This window comes from Stylophora pistillata, chromosome 2 (assembly GCF_964205215.1).
Source record: "Stylophora pistillata chromosome 2, jaStyPist1.2, whole genome shotgun sequence".
Classification (NCBI taxonomy): domain Eukaryota; kingdom Metazoa; phylum Cnidaria; class Anthozoa; order Scleractinia; family Pocilloporidae; genus Stylophora; species Stylophora pistillata.
Genome location: NC_142520.1, coordinates 26,047,133 through 26,067,028, shown reverse-complemented (window position 1 = coordinate 26,067,028; position 19,896 = coordinate 26,047,133). Strand labels below are relative to the sequence as shown.

Sequence of the window (19,896 nt, the reverse complement as noted above, 5' to 3'; positions counted from 1 at the left end):
GGGTGTAACAACCCGTTTTTCACAAGGGTAGTGCGCTGACTGTCCCGAGTTCAATTCCTCCACTTTGCTACTCGCTGGTTTTGTTTTCGCTTGCCCCGAGTTCAAACCCTCAACTGTACGGTGCATATAGCCAACTGGTTTGCCTCTGGCCAGTTGGGATTTTTTAGGCTCGATGCTTATTTCATTAGGTTAAGGAGAGAGGGCCATTATGTAAACTACTGAGCTATCGGCAATTGATGTTAACCATGTTAAATAAGGTTTAGTTGGTTTTTTTTTTGGTAGTTACCGTTGCTGCAGATCTGGGAATTATGGGCACTGCACATATCACTCCTGATTTCTCTCGCTCTTTGCAGAACTTGACTTGCAGATTACTCTTGTCTCCAATGCTAACACGTACACACAGCCGAAATGGTTCCTGATCAAGAAACCTTGCCAAGAAAAAGGTCAAAAATATTTTGGTGAATTTATGATTTTCAAGAGTTTATATCAGTCATGTAGAGGACTTGAAAAGTCACTCAAGTCTCCGTCTTTGGAAGAGGCAGTGAGAAATATAGAAACACTCGTTCAGTTAGTTTACTCTCTTTAGTCGTCGAAGTCAACGAAGGAGTCACTCACTGATAGTACTAATCGTCAATATCAAGAAAACACAATAGGACAGAGAAGGAGGCTTCTGGTCCAGGTCTTGGGATATGTCAGTTTCACTAAAGTTAGTTACAGATGGTCGTAGCTGGATCAGCCCATGTCATACCATGCGTGTGTTGACATCTAAAACTAACTATTAAAAAATAGGGTTTAGAAATCAATGATGGTTACATAGATAAAGCACAGGAAAAATAAAATTATCAGACTAAAAAACACTACGAATGCATTTTTCCTTGTGCAAACATTATTATAATTAAAACGGTTGACACAACACCTCCATCTACTGTGAGTGAGAGTCAATCCGAAACGAATCTTGACGTGTAGGTTTTTTTTTTTTGTATATGTCATGCATCACTTTTGGTTTCGCATCTGGCCTTTTGCTCACATAAAATAAAAAGTATCCCTCCTCTTTCAGCGAGCCACGGTCGTCTGCGAGTAGGATTGACGTATCGATGAACAGTGACAAGACTAAATGTCTTTTTGATATCAAACCTACTTCAACATGTCCCAGCCAACGCCCTGATTGGCCTCCCTGCCCCATTATTTTCTTTTGTCAATTTGTTACGCCTGAGAGGGTCGACACAGACTAAGAGGCAGGATCGCCAAGTTTTTTTTTTTCACATAAACGGACGAGTGGATGACGAAGGTGGTATGATAACACGTAACAGGAGTGGTGCTTACGTTAAGACGATGCCCTCCGTACTCTCTTGTTCGCGTACCTCAAACCCCTCTGAAAGAGACACAAATATCTTATCTTCGTTAGACAGAGGTACCCATGAGGTTCCATATCCTTGCATACTCACAGTATGCAGTGAGGATATATCCTTAACCTCTGTGAACATTAGATGCTGCGGGAAACAAGAAAAAATCAGCGAGTTTCTTGAGGGTACTGCATCATCGCACAGGCAAGCTAAAAAGCCAGCTCGTCGTTTCATGGTTCTATTGTAAAGAAAAGAGACATAGTTCCATGGAACACTGGCCGTTCTCAGCAACCAGGGCCAAAACCTGCAAAAAATGGCAGGAATTCTACATATCATTAAGTTAAAAACCACGTTTTAAAATACATCTACACGTGTAGAACGTATGTTGGCCTCTTGTGAATAAAAACATTTACTGGAGGGAAATAAACCCTCGACAGCTATCTTCATGACATTTTCAAATAAAAATATCGACATAAGTCAGTTACCTAGCTCAACACTGGCTGACAAGTCTGCGTTTGAATTCTTGAGACGAACTTTTGAGTTTGAAGCCAGCTCGTACAATACAGGGAAGTTCCAGAGCTTGATTTACAAACCATAAAATGTCGAAGAAGGAGGCGAAGTTTCTTTTTTTAGGGGGGGGGGGAGGGGAGATAGGGAGGGCCACTTCACTCACAAGTAGTCGTACCTCTCATGGGAAAGCGGTGCGTGTGAAACAACATGATTCAAAAGTTTGTATGCTCATTAAACCACTCACTGGAAGACCTCTTGTGTACCTATCAATAGCAGTTGATGTATAAGCATGCGACGTTTTCAACTTGCTTTGAATTTTCACTTAATTTTTCCTATTTTCGTCAACTCTCTCCGATCGCAAGCGCTATTTTTTATTTTGCAATTATGCATATTATTTGGGAGTGGTCGCTCTTAAGTTTATGTAAAAGTGTTATTTTACTAATTTTTATTTTACTAAATAATTTTGGGACATAAATCAATCAATAGAGATTACTTAGTTTATAGCACTTTCTACACAGTGTCACATTAAGAAAAACAGAATTAACAAGTGTTTAGATTTACCACCAAGCGAATTTTTAGTTTCTAAAACTAATGGTTTACTTGACAAATGTCAAAATAATGTACTCAGCTGATCTAATGAGAAGTACTTTTGCAACATGAACCATTGTCTCACCGGCAGAAAGCTTTGACTTGAAACGTCACTATTCCATCTCTGAGGACCACAGGCATCTCCAAATGATCTGTGATATCAGTCCATTCTTGCGAATTTTCTCTTGATTTGAAATGTAGTATCCTCAACTGACCTGACTGCAGGTCCACTGGTTCTTTTTCACTGTTGGTGAGTGCCAGCGGGACGCTGATTTTCGCTGGCTCCGACAGCTTCACATCATGTGAACACGAAATGTGAAGAATCGGACCGACAAACATTCCTTCTACGTCGCGGTCAATCCTTGGCGCTTCTTGCACCTCAAATTATGAGCCAAGACAATGACATCAGACATTAAAATCACTACAGTGTACTTTTCTTGGCTAAAAAAGAGTTTCCCACATAAAATGGAATCGTTAAATAAATGTGATTCAGTGACAATTCCTTTTTTCAGCTGAAAGCTGTCTACCCACAATACAATGACACGTGGACAAGTGCTAGCTAATCATCACCACAAAAGTCTTATTAAATGAATCAGAATGAAGATAATAATGATAATATTAATGATAATGATAATAATAATCATAGTTATTATTATTAGTAGTAGTATTATTAATTTAATATAAAATAATTAACAGCTATTCACCGAGGTGGAGGAGGCTGGTGGTGGATATGTGCCAAGCCGCGAAGATGCAAGCTAAATATCCACTGCAGCCACCAATAGTGAGGTAAATAGTTGTTTAGTATAAACCAAAAAATTGAGATAATGTAGCACCAAAAGATGACAAGAACTCATTTGTTCTTGCAATGTTTTCGGGTGCAAATCCTCAGTTTGTTACTAAGAGGTAAATAGCAAAATACATTCGGCGTATGAGTATAGCCAATCTGAGCCCTCTTCAACGCCGTCCACTGTTTAGTATATATTAATTATCGTTATCATCATCAAAAGCAATATCGGGTATAAATACCTTTAAAGTCAAACAAAAGTCTGCATCGGCAGGCAAAGAATTCCATGGAATCGCAACACTAACATTTGAATAGTCTGGCACTGAACAGATAAAGTCAGTGGTCACAGATGTCAGCTTAGGGAAGACAAAAGATTGGAGACGCCAGATAACCGCAAATGAGGAAAACCACCTTTTGGTGCAAGTAGCTTCAGCAAAAGGGAACATCCAATTGGGAACGATTGCACTCACTGCAATATAGAGAGTATTAGTAATGTTACAATCAATTTGGTTATTACTTAGTAATTATGTCCCGTGTGGCAGGTCTGTATTGGAGAATCTTGACTAAAATCGCCAATAAGGACGTAACGCACAGCTCAGTGTTGGAATGCTAATCCATCGAAGGTTTTTTTTTTTTTTTCTAGAATTAGGCTCACTAAGCATTAAGCCAACTTCCCATCTTCCCTAAATGATGGTAGCATAGAATTGATAAATTTCTGAGTGGTATACGGAATTATACTGTGTATAAATCTCATCAGTCAGATTTATCATAGCAATGGATAAAGGCTGATAGTTTCGAAAGAAACTGTTTGGGGCTGCGTCGGTGGGGGTAACGAAATAATTTGGATATATCAACAAAGTTGAAATGGTAAATTGGCCACCGCAACGATTACAAAAGCTGACGTTTCGAGCGTTAGCCCTTCGTCGGAGCGAATGAAACGTCAGCTTTTGTAATCGTTACGGTGGCCAATTTACCATTTCAACTTTGTTGATATATCCAAATTATCTTAGAAATACCTGACGTATGCCAAATGTTTGTTGTCTCTAAATCCTTCCACTCGTTATATTCTGGGTCAACCAATTGCTTGATAACCACCTCGTATCCTTTGAGGTTGAAGGCACTGTGCGACAGAGCTACATTTATTCTTCCTGGAACATTCTCCATGAACTCCAGATCAGGTGCGCCATCGTGAGACAGCTCAATCACATTGCTTACCAAGAGCTCATCCTTACCAATGGGTAGAGAGAGGGCTTCAGGGCTCCATAATGAGCATGTCACGGCCAAAGATTTTGCGATCGTCCCAAGTTTAAATGTGATGGATGCACCCACTTCTGCAAAATTCCAGGTCTGGCACTCGCCCGCAATTTTACCTCTGAAATAATCACAAAATTACATTAATTTTACCTTGAACAAGGTTCTAGTGAAAATTACATCATGTAACCTCTTAAATGTCCTGTGGTGTATTTCTCTATCGAGACGGTTCTTTAGCTCTTCAATCTCGCTCGCAAAAATTATAGCGATTGACTTCCTTCATACAGAACAAGTTCTTTGTCAGTATCTCACTCCAGCAGCGAAAACGTACGCACAAAACACAACAACTGATAACATTAGGCTCGAGAGTGGACACTTCGGATTTGATGTCACAAATAAGATACCAAACCACGGAATGTTGTCAGTTTTGTTAGGTATGGCGAAAACGCCTAATTTGCTGTCCCTTTTTTCGCTAAAAATTTGGTGGAATCAGTTTTTTTGTTCTCTATCAACCATTAAGTTGACTAACGGAAACTCCGGAGTTTGAAAACAGCAGATTTCTGCTAAAAATGTGATGGAGTCGGTTGTTTTGGATACTTATCAACGATTAAGTTGGCCCAGGGAAGCTCCGAAGTGTGAAAACAACAGATTTCAGATAAGTTAGCCATTGCGAAGGTGCCTTACTCCAGTAATCCTGATGAACACATTTTAAGCAATCCAGGACTGCACTTTCTATCAGTTCATAGGTGTAGAAGAAAACCTAACAGGGATTTTGGGAAAACAATCCTAAATTTTTTACCTCACCAGCCAAAAGCGATTCCTTCACAAGGTTTCCGAACATCTCAAATTGAAGCAATGATTGTACAAAATAACTGTTGACTTACTTGTCACGAATAAATTGCTGGTTTTCGAACAGCTGGATTGCTAGGAGGATAGGACTTTTTTTCACTATTTTAAACAGTTAATAACAGTCTCTCGCAAGTTAAATAGCAACGACACAGGATTCAATATATGCATATATGCCCAAATCCCAAAATTCTCGGCCAGTTGAGTATTAACCGTTATCATTGATCCTCCTCATCCCAAGAAATTTTCTTCCGTTAAGTCGATATGATTATTATACAATAATTTTAATGTGTTTTCATGCATATTAACACAAAAACGTGTTAACGGCCCCCTGCCTTAACTCTCATGAGTGAGCCAGACAGAATTTCTCCTTACCGTATCAATAAAATACCACGCAGACAATAGATGAGAAAAGAGAAAACAATAAATTCTAAGATTATTGGTTGATTTAATACATGATCCTTCGAACCAACATCATTAGAATTGTATGGCAGACAATAAGGAGAATTACTAGTGAGATCTTAGGAGTAAAAGGGTTAAATATCTATTTAATTGATTGTTGCGATATTACCTTTACTAACATGGGTAAAAGAACATTACAATTACATGTACCCTATACAATACCTCCGAATGACAGTCTTTCCTCCATTCTCATTTCCAGCAGCCTCCTCCAGTTGTTCATCATCTTGATCAGTTGATCTGCTGACAACTTCTTCCACCTCAAGTGACTTGTCTTCCTCTCGGGCTATTTGTTTGGACAAGACAAAGGCATATTAAATCGTTCCCCTTCCATTGGTATCCAGTCTCAATTTCTAATCAGATTTTTAACAACCAAGGGCTCTGTAACGTTCTTACTATCCCCCTCCCATTGGCAATTATTGTGGACGACTGATTCCCCCACCCATTCTCCTGAAATCCATGTGATCCCCCAGAAATCCCCCACCCCTCCAAGGTGAGAAACTAAATGACTGGTCCTTTAACCCAAAGTTTCAATCGGAAGCCTTCGACAAAGCGGTTTGCTGTGTTGAGGGCTAAGCCTTTTGCTTTTGAGTGTTCTTCCAACATGGCAAGGCAAGTAGGTTTATCGTGTTCAGCGATTTGCTCTGAATCCTTCAAACGTGCCAAGTTGATTCATCATGTCCAGGAGCCATTACTCGTGGGCTCCAGTCATGTTGTAAAATCCAGCTGAAATGTTCTCAATAAGTAGTCAACCAGCGCGGACGGTAAGTTGTTCAGTTTGCATTTCAGTGTTGATCGAAAGCATTCTAGTCTTCGTTCCGTTTAGAAAAGAGATCTTTTGGAAAATCCTTAAATAAAAGTCCCTATGCAATCAGTTTTTTGAAGCTCTACTCTACTCTAGATCTCAGCAGCCCGACCACTTTTTGTTCGTTCTCTACCTCAGGATCAGCGGTGTCACATAATGACAATTCCAAGGCAATCCATCGATTTTTGAGATTTTTTCTCTTGCCACAAAATTGAATCAACATCAACTTACACGTGGATATGCAAAACATAAATACGAGTGAGGTGGAGATAATGGCGCTTGACATGTTAACAAGCCTTTGTGTTTTTCTCCTGTTGCTACTCGCTGTCTCGCTTGTTTCGAAATTTCAGTTTCAATTAATGAAAAAAAAGGTATAGAGAAGTCCGGGAAATGGTTAGACGAATGGTACAAATTGGCAGATGGCGTGACAGCTTAAGTTCAGTACCGTGTTTTGTACTCTGAAAGAGCACGCTCTTTCAACCAATCACAGCGCGGCGTTAGATCCCAACTTTATTATAAGTAGTAGCAGAGAGGATAAGGCATCACTTTGAGCGTTAGGGGAGTATGCCCTGATATATTAAAACATGAACTAAAACAGGTTATCATGTCTCTGCAGTGAAATTATATTGCTTAGTCAAGAGGCTTCATTTTCAAAAACACACAGGGCCTGCATTTCTAGGTTCGCATATGTTAAAACACTGCTGACCGATCTATTGAATTATATTTATTCGAACAACAACGAAACAACAACAATAATAACACCAACACAATTTACCATTTCCTTCTTTAAAGTCATGGATCGCAGGAACAGGAGCCTAAAAGAGAAGGGAAATTTTTCAATTTACGGCTGTATATGAATTGGAAGTGAATAAAACTAAAGAAAAGGAGGATATAAATAAAAAGTAAAAGATGTAATGAGGTCAGTAATTAATCAAGTAAATGATGAGGACATTGATTTGGACAATTTAGTGATGAGAGACAAATCGGTATGAAGAGAGGCTTCAAAACAACTGAAAAAAAAAAGGAATGTCTCGTAAGGTCCTATATGTTCTTCTACTATTTCCTTTGGACGCCAAATCTCTTTTACTTGACCTTCACCCTTGTGCTTCTATCTATTGTTCCTCAAAATAAGCTCATGCCACCCTAAAATGATGTCATTATCTCATTCCTAGCTTCGATCGGTACCCTTTTGATGGTGAGATTTAATCAATACCATTGTAGATTCTGTAGAGCTTGTCAAATCTGAGGCAATTGTTTATCACGAAGAGATCTCTCTCTTCCCAGATTACAAAAGTCATTATGGTTGTATATGATCACCATTTTGTTCAAAAGGACTGAAAGCATTCTAGGGTGGCCGCTATATCTTCTTGAACATTTGTTTCTTTTTTTTTTTTGGTGGGGGGGGGGGGGGGGAGATAAAATTAATAAGGCAAAGTCTTTCCCAATCATGTTGAGTTTCATAGTAAGCGCACGAGGGGCATAAGCAAGAAAGGTGTTTTTAGGAGGAGTACACACAACTGTATCAGTACATAGAGATATCTCTGCTCCCCAAGTAAGTGTCTTTACAAAATACAAGGATGTAATCACTCGTTTTTCACAGGGTTGGTGCGCTGATAGTCTCGAGTTCAATTCCTCCACTCTGCTACTTAACGGTTTTGTTTTCGCTTGCTCCGTGTTCAACTCCTTAACTGCACTGTGCATATAGTCAACCAGTTTGCTTCTGGCCAGTTGAGATTTTTAGACTCGATGCTTATTTTATTAGCTTAAGGAGGGAGGGCCATTGTGTAAACTACTGAGTTATCAGTAATTGATGCTAACCATGTTGAATAAAGTGTCGTTTGTTTGTGAGTTTGTACATACCGTTGCTGAAGATCTAGGAATTATGGACACGGAGGACTTGAACTTGACTCGCAGATTACTACTATCTCCAATGCGAACAGGTACACTCAGCCGAAATGGTTCATGACCAAGAAACCTTGCGTACGAAAATACAAATATTTTGGTGAAAAAGGGCTTTTTCTTATGATTTTGTATGAATTTACATCAGTCTACATTTTTGCCAGTGGCAGTGAGAAATATCGAAACAATCTTAAAGTTAGTTGGGTCGTTTTTGTCGTCGAAGTCAAAGAAGGAATCACTTACTGGTATTACGTATGGTCAATATCAAGTGAACATAATGGACAGAGAAGGAGGCTTCTGGCGCAGACCTTGCAATCTGTCAATTTAACTAAAGCTAGTTATAGAAAGTCATAGCCGGATCACCCCATGCCATGCCATGCGTGCGTTGACATATAAGACTAGCTATTGAAAAATAAGTAGCATAGATACAGTACAAGAAAAAATCTTCAGACTAAGAAAACATTACGAATTCGTTTTAACGACAGTTGTGACAACACCTCCATATATTGCGAGATAGAAGTCAAATCCAAAATGGATCTTGCGTAATTCTTTATTTGCACATGTCACGCATCACTTTCCGTTTCGCATACGGCCTTTTCCTCACATAAGATAGAAAATTATCCCTCCTCTTCAGCGAACCTCGGTCGCCTGTGTGTAAGATTGATGTATTGGTGAACAGCAACAAAACTGGTCTTTTTCATATCAAACCTTTCTTGACACGTCCCAGCCATCGCCTTAATTGGCCTCCCTGTCCCTTTATTTTCTTTTCTCAATTTGTCATGCCTGAGAGGGTCGAGATAGACTAAGAGGCAGATCGCTATGTTTTTACACATTCAAGAGCCACCGACCACAAATATCGAGCATCCGCCGACAGTTGCAAAATGTGGTAATTCATTTTATTTTTCCTGGAGCACCCTTCTGATGAACCTTTTTCAAAACTTACATGAAAAAATTATATTGCGCTTTTCTTTCTACAAAAAAATCGAAAAGTTCAGAATACGCTTAGATGGCTGTTGCCCCCCCCCCCCCTTTAAAGCAACGAAAACTTGTGCAACTTCGGCTACTTCGTACGCCACAGCAAGAGGCAATCCCGCTTTTAAATTTTGTGTGCTAGCTTTTATTTCTTTGAAAATATAAAATTCTTGTTATCTCGTTACGTTTAAGTCTGAATAGTGACCCCTTGAAATAAAGTACTTCGCATCTTTTTCGCCGAGGTAAAATAAAGGTCAACTTCAGTGGCCTATGAGAATTCTGCCATATAGGTTTACAGATCATAATATACATTGTAACGAATACCGTTCATTGTTGTGGTTGCGTGACCGTTAATACCTCCTTGTTTCATGTGACATATCGATTAGCTGTCGGCATTACCTTTCATTCGACACACGTGTAAGTGACAAGCGCATGTAGTGGAAATTGATTGAAGGATCGTGGAATATATCATTGTAATAGAACGGAGAAAGAGGTATGTTGTATCGTTTGTTCCTTTTATCTAGACCCCGAAATGTACACCATTTAATCGAAAGCAGATTTGTTATGTTTAAGAATACTTGTGCCGTTTAGAATTACATATATGCGCGCTCCGCGTGCTCGAGTTAAAATATTTCAATTAGCATAGATTTATAGTATTAGCTCTATTCGGCTCGTTGTATTTCAGTTTTTACGAGCTCTCAAGTCCAATAAATCCATTGAAAAAGATAGATGCGTGAAGGTTCCGTCACTTATAAAACATTCTCCGATGCGGCGCTGTTAAGAAATTCACGGACCGAAAGAATCGATTGAGGTCAGCGCCCGCCCCGTTACAGTAAAAACTCTTTGCGAAGGAAACAGATCTCAAGACGAGCTCAAGAGATTTAAACTCGCTAAGGAATTGGCGCTTGCAAAGGCCGAAATGGAGGCAGTCATGAAATCTGAAGTAGACGAGAGGGGTAGTTTGATTGGAAAGGAAGGCTTACCAGACGAAATTGATAAAAACTACGTCCTTCAAAATTATCTAAAAACACAGGCGTCATCCGTAACAAATGTTGACAATTTGACTGTGGAGACGAACGTAGAATCTGTGGACGGGCCTTTAGGAGAAAGTTCCAGCAACAACGGCATTCCTGTGGTAAAGAACGAGCCCGCAGCTACTTCCTCGAAAATTAATCCTGCTGACGAGGCCATTAGCTTACCCAAACAGGAGCCGGCGACCCCTACTCCTAAACCACTAAATCCGCTCGCCCCCGAGTTTGAAGGCAGTCTGTTTCGGAGATATGATCCACGTTACACTGCAGATTACGAACTATACAAACACCAAGAAGCCAAGACAAGTGACTCACCTCGCAAGCCCACTGTTGAAGATCCGCTAATTAGATTAGCCGACATTCTATCCCAACGACGGTTGCAAGATAATCTTCCGCTCCCCGAGATCTCCCGGAGATCTTTAGCGCGATTTGGTACACTACCCGGTATGGCTGAAGTCCTTCGAAACCATAATAGAGGGGCAGACAGAAAGGGCGTCTCAAAGACTGTAATATCTGGGAAAGTACAAGACGGGCGAACCTAAAGAAGCGATCAGCGGCTTACTGCTACTGGAGACTGAAGACGCATACAAGCAGGCGAGAAAGATCCTGTCTGACAGATTTGGCAACCCCTTCCTTGTCGCAGATGCTTACAGGAAGAAAATAAATGAGTGGCCTAAGATCCCTCCCAACGATGGAACGAGCCTGCACAAGTTCTCAGATTTCCTCATCCACTGCCAGACGGCTACGAACACTGTGAAATACCTAAAGGTCCTAGACGATCCAGATGAAAATCAAAAAATGGTTCGCAAACTCCCTCGTTACCTTGTCGACCGTTGGAGTCGAGAGGTAGACCGCTGGCTCAATAAGGATGAAGCCCAACCTCACAGCGAAATAATGTCATCCGACATACGTAAAGGCGAAGTGGGCTATCCCCCGTTTTCTGTATTCTGCCGTTTCCTTCAAAGGGAGTCTAGAATTGCCTGTAATCCTGTAACAACAGCAAGACTTCAGAAGGAAGAAGTCGTTAAGGAAGATCTTGACGAGGGATGGAAGTCGAACGGTCTTAATAGAAGGAGGCCTCTTACGTTTAACGTCCTCGCAACTGAATCCCATGAAGTAACGGACAGTAACACTGATAGCAGAAAGGAAAAGGAGTCTGGAACTACCCCCAACTGGTCAGTCTCTAAACCAACAATTACGCCAGGGACCAGATATGACGAACAGCCTCACCGGAGTTCTGTGCAGATTCCGTCAAGATCGAATAGCTTTTATGTGTGACATCCAAGGCATGTTTCACCAAGTAAAGGTCGATGTGGAACACCGTAACCTCTTGAGATTCCTGTGGTGGGACAATCCAGAACTGAAAGGAGATCCTGTAGAATTTCAAATGACTGTCCACTTATTCGGTGCTACCTCATTGCCAGGATGTGCTAACTCCGCCCTTAAAACTACAGCGGACCAGTATGAAGAGACCTGCGGCAGTGCAGCGGCAGACTTTATTCTAAGAAATTTCTACGTGGACGACTGACTGAAAGCAGTACCATCCGTAGAACAAGCCAAAGAGCTGATCAAGAATACCAAGTCCCTTTGTCAGAAAGGTGGCTTCCGGCTCCACAAGTTCACTTCAAACAGCAGAGAAGTTGCGAATTCCGTTCCAGAAGAAGATCGAGCAACAGACTAGAAAGACTATCACCTCATCAGTAACTATACCGCTGTCGAACGTGCTCTGGGCGTCCATTGGTGCATAGAATCCCACACGCTCCAGTTCAGGATCATAATGCAAGATACACCCCCTACACGAAGAGGAATCCTGTCAACAGTCAGCTCAGTGTTCGACCCTCTCAGCCTGGTCGCTCCATTCATCTTGGGAGGTGAGCAAATTTTGCAGGAACTGTGCCGTGACGGTATCGGCTGGGATGAAGAGGTCCCTGACAAGTTAAAATCCGAATGGGAGAAGTGGAGAGCTGAACTTCCTGCTCTAGAAAAGCTCAGAGTACCAAGATGTCACAAGCCTCAAGACTTCCACGAAGTTAAGAACATAGAGCTGCACCATTTTTCGGATGCATGTCAGAAGGGCTACGGGCAGTGTTCCTACATCCGATTGGTCGATGAGGAGAATCGTGTTCATTGCTCCCTGGTGATGGGAAAGTCACACGTAATGCCCCTTAAGCCAGTGACCATACCTAGGCTAGAACTAACGGCCACTGTCGTCTCATCAGAGAGAAGTTGCATGCTGCGGAAGGAGCTCGATTACACACAGATGAAAGAAGTCTTCTGGACCGATAGTAAAACAGTCTTAGGGTACATCAACAATGATGCCAGAAGGTTCCATGTGTTCGTTGGCAATCGCGTGCAGGAAATACGCGAGTGAACATTCCCCAATCAGTGGTATTACGTGGGAACAAAATCCAACCCCGCAGACATCGCCTCTCGTGGTAATAGTGCCCAAGAGCTAATCGACAAAACCTTGTGGTGGAATGGACTGAACTTCCTCCTGAACTCACCTGAAGACTGGAGCTCTGTTGATGACGTTCCTTCCATCCCTCCTGAGGATTCTGAGGTGAAGAAAGTCTCTGTGAGAGCTACCCAGACTCAAGAGCCGAAGCTATCATCTCTGCAAGAACGTCTAACGTATTTCTCCAGCTGGCACTGAGCAAAGAAGGCAATCGCGGTGTGTCTCCGACTTCAGCAGAGATTGCGAAAGTTAGCTATCAGCGACTCCCAATCCGAGAACGCAAGGAGACAAGAAGGAATCGCCACCTGCAAGCCAGTTGATATCCAAGAGCTGAAATATGCTGAACAGCAAATCATCAAGATAGAGCGGAACAAAGCGTTCCAAGATGAAGTTCAGTTACTCAAAGATGTCAAGACCAAACAACAAGCCGTCAACCAAGACACCAGTAAGGACAAGAAAAGGGCAATGAAGAGGTCAAGTTCGCTGTACAAACTGGATCCCTTTCTGGACGAAGACAGCCTATTGCGAGTTGGTGGACGACTAAGCCAGTCCAGCGCTCCTTATGAAGTGAAACATCCAGTAATTCTTCCTAAGAAAGGGCATCTGATGAATCTCATCCTCTGCCACTATCACAGGTCAGTTCAACATCAAGGTCGCGGTATTACCCAGAATGAAGTCAGAGCAAGCGGCCTTTAGATCATCGGCGGGAGCTCTGCTGTCTCCAATCACATTTCCAAATGTGTGCCTTCTTGGAGGCTGAGAGGTAGTCCCCAAGAACAAAAGATGGCAAACTTGCCCAAGGATCGCCTAGAACCTGCACCTCCCTTTGCCTTCAGTGCTGTAGACTACTTTGGCCCCTGGTATATCAAGGAAGGCCGTCATGAAGTGAAACGTCACGGGGTGTTGTTTACATGCCTGGTGTCCAGGGCTGTTCATCTCGAGGTCACAAGCAGTTTGTCCACAGACTCGTTCCTGAATGCTTATCGCCGTTTTGTAGGACGCCACGGCCCAGTAAAACAGTTGCGCTCCGATCAAGGCACAAATTTTGTTGGCGCAAGGAATGAATTACAGCAGGAGTTAGCCACGTTGGAACACGATAAGATACGGCAAGAGTTGGTCAAGACAAACTGCGACTGGGTAGATTTCAAAACAAACGTGCCCGAAGCAAGTCACATGGGTAGGGCATGAGAGCGTCAGATCCGCACTGTCCGAAATGTCCTCGCGTTGCTCCTTTCACGGAATGCTGCACAGCATGACGACGAAACCCTTAGAACCTTCATGGTGGAGGCTGAAGCTATCGTGAATTGTCGCCCACTGACCGTTCATACAATAAATTCTCCACAGATGCCTGAGCCCCTTACGCCCAATCACTTACTTACCATGAAAACTAAGGTAATATTGCCCCCTCCTGGTGAATTTCAACGAGCCAATTTGTACTCCAGGAAGCGATGGCATAGGGTCTAGTTTCTAGCCAATGAGTTCTGGAATAGGTGGCGAAAGGATTACTTACAGTCCCTCCAGCCACGACAGAAAGGATAGCCCCGCAGAGAAACCTGCAGGTGGATGACATTGTTGTCGTTATGAATGACAACTCACCGCGAAATTGTTGGAGAATCGCTCGTGTAGAGTAAACATATCCTGATGCAGATGGTCTGGTAAGAAAGGTTTGCATCAAGATTGCCGACCGGAACTTGGACGCAAACGGTCGACCCGCTGGACCACTGACCAGTCTGCGTAGACCAGTTCAGAAGCTTATTTTGCTGTTACCTCGTGAAGAGAGAGAAGACCGGGGAATCCCCACCTGAGGAGCCATTTTGGGACTGTATGAGATTGTAGCCTATGTAGAGACTTGATTTTAAACAGTTGGACTTTAATAGTTGATTTGGTTTTAGTTTCCTTGATTAGTTTGGTAAATTTCTATCGCAATTTAGGGGAGCCATGTATCGAATACCGTTCATTGTTGTGATTGCGTGACTGTCAATACCTCCTTGTTTCATGTGACATATTGATTAGCTGTCGGCATTACCTTTCATTCGACACACGTGTAAGTGACAAGCGCATGTAGTGGAAATTGATTGAAGGATTGTGGAATATATCATTGTAATCGAACGGAGAAAGAAGTATGTTATATCGTTTGTTCCTTTTATCTAGACCCCGAAATGTACACCATTTAATCGAAAGCAGATTTGTTATGTTTAAGAATAATTATTTGTGCCGTTTAGAATTATATATATGCGCGCTCCGCGTGCTTGAGTTAAAATATTTCAATTAGCATAGATTTATAGTAATAGCTCTATTCGGCTCATTGTATTTCAGTTTTTACGAGCTGTTAAGTGCAATAAATCCATTGAGAAAGATAGATGCTTGAAGGTTCCGTCACTTATAAAACATTCTCTGATGCGGCGCTGTTAAGAAATTCACAGACCGAAAGAATCGATTGAAGTCAGCGCCCGCCCCGTTACATACATCGTACAAAGCTTTATCTCTGCATTGAAATTCCTTAAGTCTCTATCTTCAGTGAATGGCAACGATGAAATAAAAACACGTTAAAGGACTGGTCCTTACCTTAAGACAATGTCCTCCGTTCTCCCTTCTTCGCGTACCTCAAATCCATCTGAAAGAGACACAAATGTCTCTTCTTCGTAAGACAGAGGTATCGGAGAAGTGACATATCCCTGCATACTCACAGTATGTGTCGAGGATATATCGTAACTCTCTTTGAATCTTAAATGCTGCGGGAAACAAGAGAAAATCAGCAATTTTCTCGAGGGTAATGCATCATCGCACAGGGAAACTAAAAAGCCAGCTCGTTGTTTCATTACTCTGTCGTGAAAGCAAGAGACATATTGCCATGGAACGCTTGATGTCTTCAGCAACCAGGGCCAAAACCTGAAAGAAAATGGCAAGAAATTCTACCCAACATAAACCTAACAACCACGTTTTAAAACCCATCTACGCATATAGAACATATGCTGGCCTCTGAATAAAAAAATTGCTGGAGGGAAATAAACCCTCGACAACTATCTTGACATTTTCAAATGAAAATATCCACGTAGGTCAGTTACCTAATTTAACACGTCCGTTACTGAACTCTTGAGTCAAATTTTTGAGTTGAAGCCAGCTTGTATAATACAGGGAAGCTCCTGAGCGGCTTAATTTACAAACCATCAAATTTTGAAAGATTTAGAGAAGTAAGAAGAGCAGAGAGGGGAGACGGGGGCTACTTTACTCACAAGTAGGCGTACCTCACGAGTGGAAAGCAGTGCGTGTAAAAAAAACTTATTTCAAACTTTTGTAAGTCGATTCAAGCACGCAATAGAAGAGCCCATATGAACACTTGAATAGCAATTGATGCACGTGCATGCAAAGTTTTCAGCTTGCTTAGAATTCTCAAATGCTTTTTCATTTATTTTCGACAACTTTCTCCAGTCGCGAGCGGTATTTTATATCTATGCAATTGTGCACATCATTTGGGAGTGGTCACCCTTAAATTCATGTAAACGTGCTATTTCAATCATTTTCTTTTTCCTAAATAATTTTGGGACATTAATCAACAGAGGTTACTTTTTAGAGCACTTTCTACACACAGTTTTACATTCAAAGTTATGAGAACCACCAAATGTTTATATTTACCACAAAATGGATGTTTAGTTTCTAAAACTAATGGTTTACTGTAAAAATGTCAAAATAATGCACTTAGCTGATAAAATGAGAAGTAGTTTTTCAACATGGTCTATTGTCTCACCGGCAGAAAGCTTTGACTTGAAACGTCGCTATTCCATCTCTGAGGACTACAGGCATCTCCAAATGATCTGTGATATCAGTCCATTCTTGTGAATTTTCGCTTGATTTGAAATGTAGTATCCTCAAATGACCTGATTGCAGTTCCACTGGTTCTCTTTCGCCATCGTTGAGTGCCAGCGGGACGCTGATTTTCACGAACTCCGACAGCTTCACATTACGCGAACACGAAATGTGAAGAATCGGACCAACAAACATTTCTTCTACGTCGTGGTTAATCCTTGGCGTTTCTTGCACCTCAAGTTATGAGCCATAACAATGACGTCAGAAATTGATGTAACTTCAATGTACTTTTGTTGGCCAAAAAAAGTTTCCCTCATAAAATGGGATCGTTAACTGAATGTGACTCAGTGACAACTCTTTATTCAGCTAAAAGCCGTCTACCCAGAAAACACTGATATATGGACATGTGCCAGCCAATCATCACCATCAAAGTCTTATTAAGTGAATCATAATAAAGATAATAATGATAATATTAATGATAATGATAATAATAATAATAATAATAACAATAATAATAATAATAATGATAAATAATTGTTAACAACTATTTTCCGAGGTCGAGGAGGCTAGTGTTGAATATGTGCCAAGCTGCGAAGGGGCGAGGTAAATATCCACTGCCAGCCACCGACAGTGAGGTAAATACTTGTTAAGTATAAACGAAAAAAGTGCGATAATGTAGCACAAAAAGATAATAAAAACTCATTTCTTCCTGAAACGATTACAATGTTTTCGGGCGCAAATTCTAAGCTACTTGCTGGGAGGCGAATAGAAAAAGATATTCGGAGTATCAGTAAAGCTAATCCAAGCCCTCTTCAACGCCGTCCACTGTTTAGTATATAATAGTAATCGTTATCATCATCAAAAGCAACATCGGGTATAAATACCTTTAAAGTCAAACAAAAATCTGTATCGGTAGGCAACGAGTTCCGTGGAATCGTAACACTAACATTTGGATAGTCTGGCACTGAACAGATGAGCTCGGGGGTTACAGACGTCAGCTTAGGAAAGACAAAAGATTTGAGGCGCCAGACTACCGCATATGAGGAAAACCATGTCTTCGTGCAAGTAGCTTCAGCGAAAGGGAACATCCAATTGGGAACGGTTGGATTCACTGCAACATAAAAATAGTATTAGTAATGTTACAATAAATTTGGTCATAACTTAGCAATTATGCCCCTTGTGGCAGGTCTGTATGGAAGAATCTTGACCGAGGTCGCCAATAGAGACGGAACGCACCGCTCAGTGTTGGAATGCTAATCCATCGAAGGTTTTTTTTTTTTTCTGAGTCGAGCTCACTAAGGACTAAGCCAGCTCCCAATCTCCCCCTAAATGATCGTAAGAGAGAATTCAGAAATTTCTTAGTGGTATATGGAATCACGGATACCTGTGTGTAAATCTCATCGGTCAGATTTATCATAGGAATACCTGACATATGCCAAATGGTTGTTGTCTCCAAGTCCTTCCACTCGTTATATTCTGGGTCAACCAACTGCTTGACAACCACCTCGTATCCATTGAGGTTGGAGGCACCGTGCGACAGACCTACATTTATTCTTCCTGGAGCAGTCTCCATGAACTCAAGATCAGGTGGGCCATCGTGAGACAGCTCAATAACATTGCTTACCAAGATCTCATCCTTACCAATGGGTAGAGAGATGGCTTCAGAGCTCCATAATGAACATGTCACGGCCAAGGAATTTGCTATCGTCCCAAGGCTAAATGTGATGGAGGCACCAGCTTCGGCAAGATTCCAGGTCTCCGACTCACCTGCAATTTTACCTCTGAAATAATGGCAAAGTTACATTAATTTAACCAAGAACAGGTTATAGTGAAAATTATATCATGTAACCTCTCGAATGTCCTGTGTATTTCTCTACTGAGACGGTTCTTTCGCTCTTCAATCTCGCTCGCAAAAACTTCAGTGATGGACATTCTTGATGCAGAACAAGTTCGTTGTCAGTATCTCGCTATGGCGGCGAAAACTTACGCACAACAAACAACAACTGTTTACATTAAGCTCGGGGGTGGACACTCCATAGTTGATGTCACAATCAAGATACCAAACCACGGAATGCTATTAATCAAGTTAGGTATGGCCAAAACGGCTAATTTGCTGTCAACTTTTTCTCTGGTAAAAATGTGGTGGAATCAGTTTTTTTTGGTATACTTATGAACCATTAAGTTGACTTTAGGAAGATCCGGAGATTGATTTATAAATCACCAAATGTTGAAAGAGGAAGAAAAGTACGAGGGGCAGAGGAATGGGCAGGACGGGGGATAGTTTACTCAAAGTAGGCTTAACTCACATGGGGAAAGTGAAAACAACAGATTTTAGATTAGTTAACCATTGCAAAAATGCCTAACTCCAGTAGTCCTGATAAAGACATTTTGAGCAATCCAGGACTGCACTTTCTATCAGTTCATTGGTGTATAAAAAACCTAACAGGGATTTTTGGGAAACAATCCTACATTTTTTACATCACTAGCCGAAGGCGATTCTTTCACAAGGTTTTCGAACATCTCAAATTGAAGCAATGATTCTACAAAATAACTGTGGGCTTACTTGTCACGAACGAACTGTTGGTTTTCGAACAGCTGGATTGCTAAGAGGATAGGACTTTTTTTCACAGTTTTATACAGTTAATAACAGTCTCTCGCAATTTAATTAGCAATGACAACAACAACGAGTTTAATACTTATATTGTGCAAAATACATGTAATATGCCCAAATCCCAAATTTTCGGCCAGTTGAGTATCAACTGTTATAGTTGATCCTCTCCATTCAAAGAAATTTTCTTAAATTAAGTCCATATGATTATTATACTTGACCAAGTACAATTAGCCATTGAAGCTAAAGATTACTCTTGTGGAATATTCCTAGACTTTAGCAAAGCTTTTGATAATGTTAATCACCAAATCCTACTTTAAAAACTTGACTGCTATGGTATCAGAGGCGTTGTTGAGGACTGGTTTACTTCATACTTACGTAATAAATCACAGTTTGTTTCTGTTGGTGCTGTTACTTCAGACACTCAGACAGCATCCCGTGGTGTGCCCCAAGGGTCAGTGCTTGGACCACTTTTATTCTTAATTTATGTAAATGAATTTCATAATTGTTCAAATCTTTTGGATTTCCATCTTTTTGCAGA

At 41.2% G+C, this 19,896-nt stretch overlaps 1 protein-coding gene across 5 annotated transcripts in view; it reads right to left on the bottom strand.

Annotated features, from left to right (window-relative positions):
- LOC111344113 (uncharacterized) overlaps positions 1-19,896 on the bottom strand; it is a 91,625-nt gene that overhangs the window by 9,924 nt on the left and 61,805 nt on the right. For 3 of the 5 annotated variants that reach the window (XR_015996905.1, XM_088749881.1, XM_088749882.1), the window contains exons 12-23: positions 18,173-18,528; positions 17,632-17,858; positions 16,689-16,981; positions 15,509-15,832; positions 8,447-8,561; positions 7,362-7,401; positions 5,947-6,067; positions 4,242-4,597; positions 3,468-3,694; positions 2,527-2,819; positions 1,324-1,647; positions 287-428 (exon numbers count right to left, since the gene is read on the bottom strand). Coding sequence is in view for 3 of the 5 variants with exons in the window: in XM_088749881.1 (XP_088606007.1) it covers positions 287-428; positions 1,324-1,647; positions 2,527-2,819; positions 3,468-3,694; positions 4,242-4,597; positions 5,947-6,067; positions 7,362-7,401; positions 8,447-8,561; positions 15,509-15,832; positions 16,689-16,981; positions 17,632-17,858; positions 18,173-18,528 (2,818 nt within the window). In the remaining 2 variants the exon portion in view is untranslated. Of the gene's footprint in view, positions 1-286; positions 429-615; positions 776-1,323; positions 1,648-2,028; positions 2,117-2,526; positions 2,820-3,467; positions 3,695-4,241; positions 4,598-5,946; positions 6,068-7,361; positions 7,402-8,446; positions 8,562-15,508; positions 15,833-16,688; positions 16,982-17,631; positions 17,859-18,172; positions 18,529-19,896 lie in introns of those variants that run through there. The other 2 variants (XR_015996906.1, XM_088749883.1) reach the window with 2 other exon arrangements.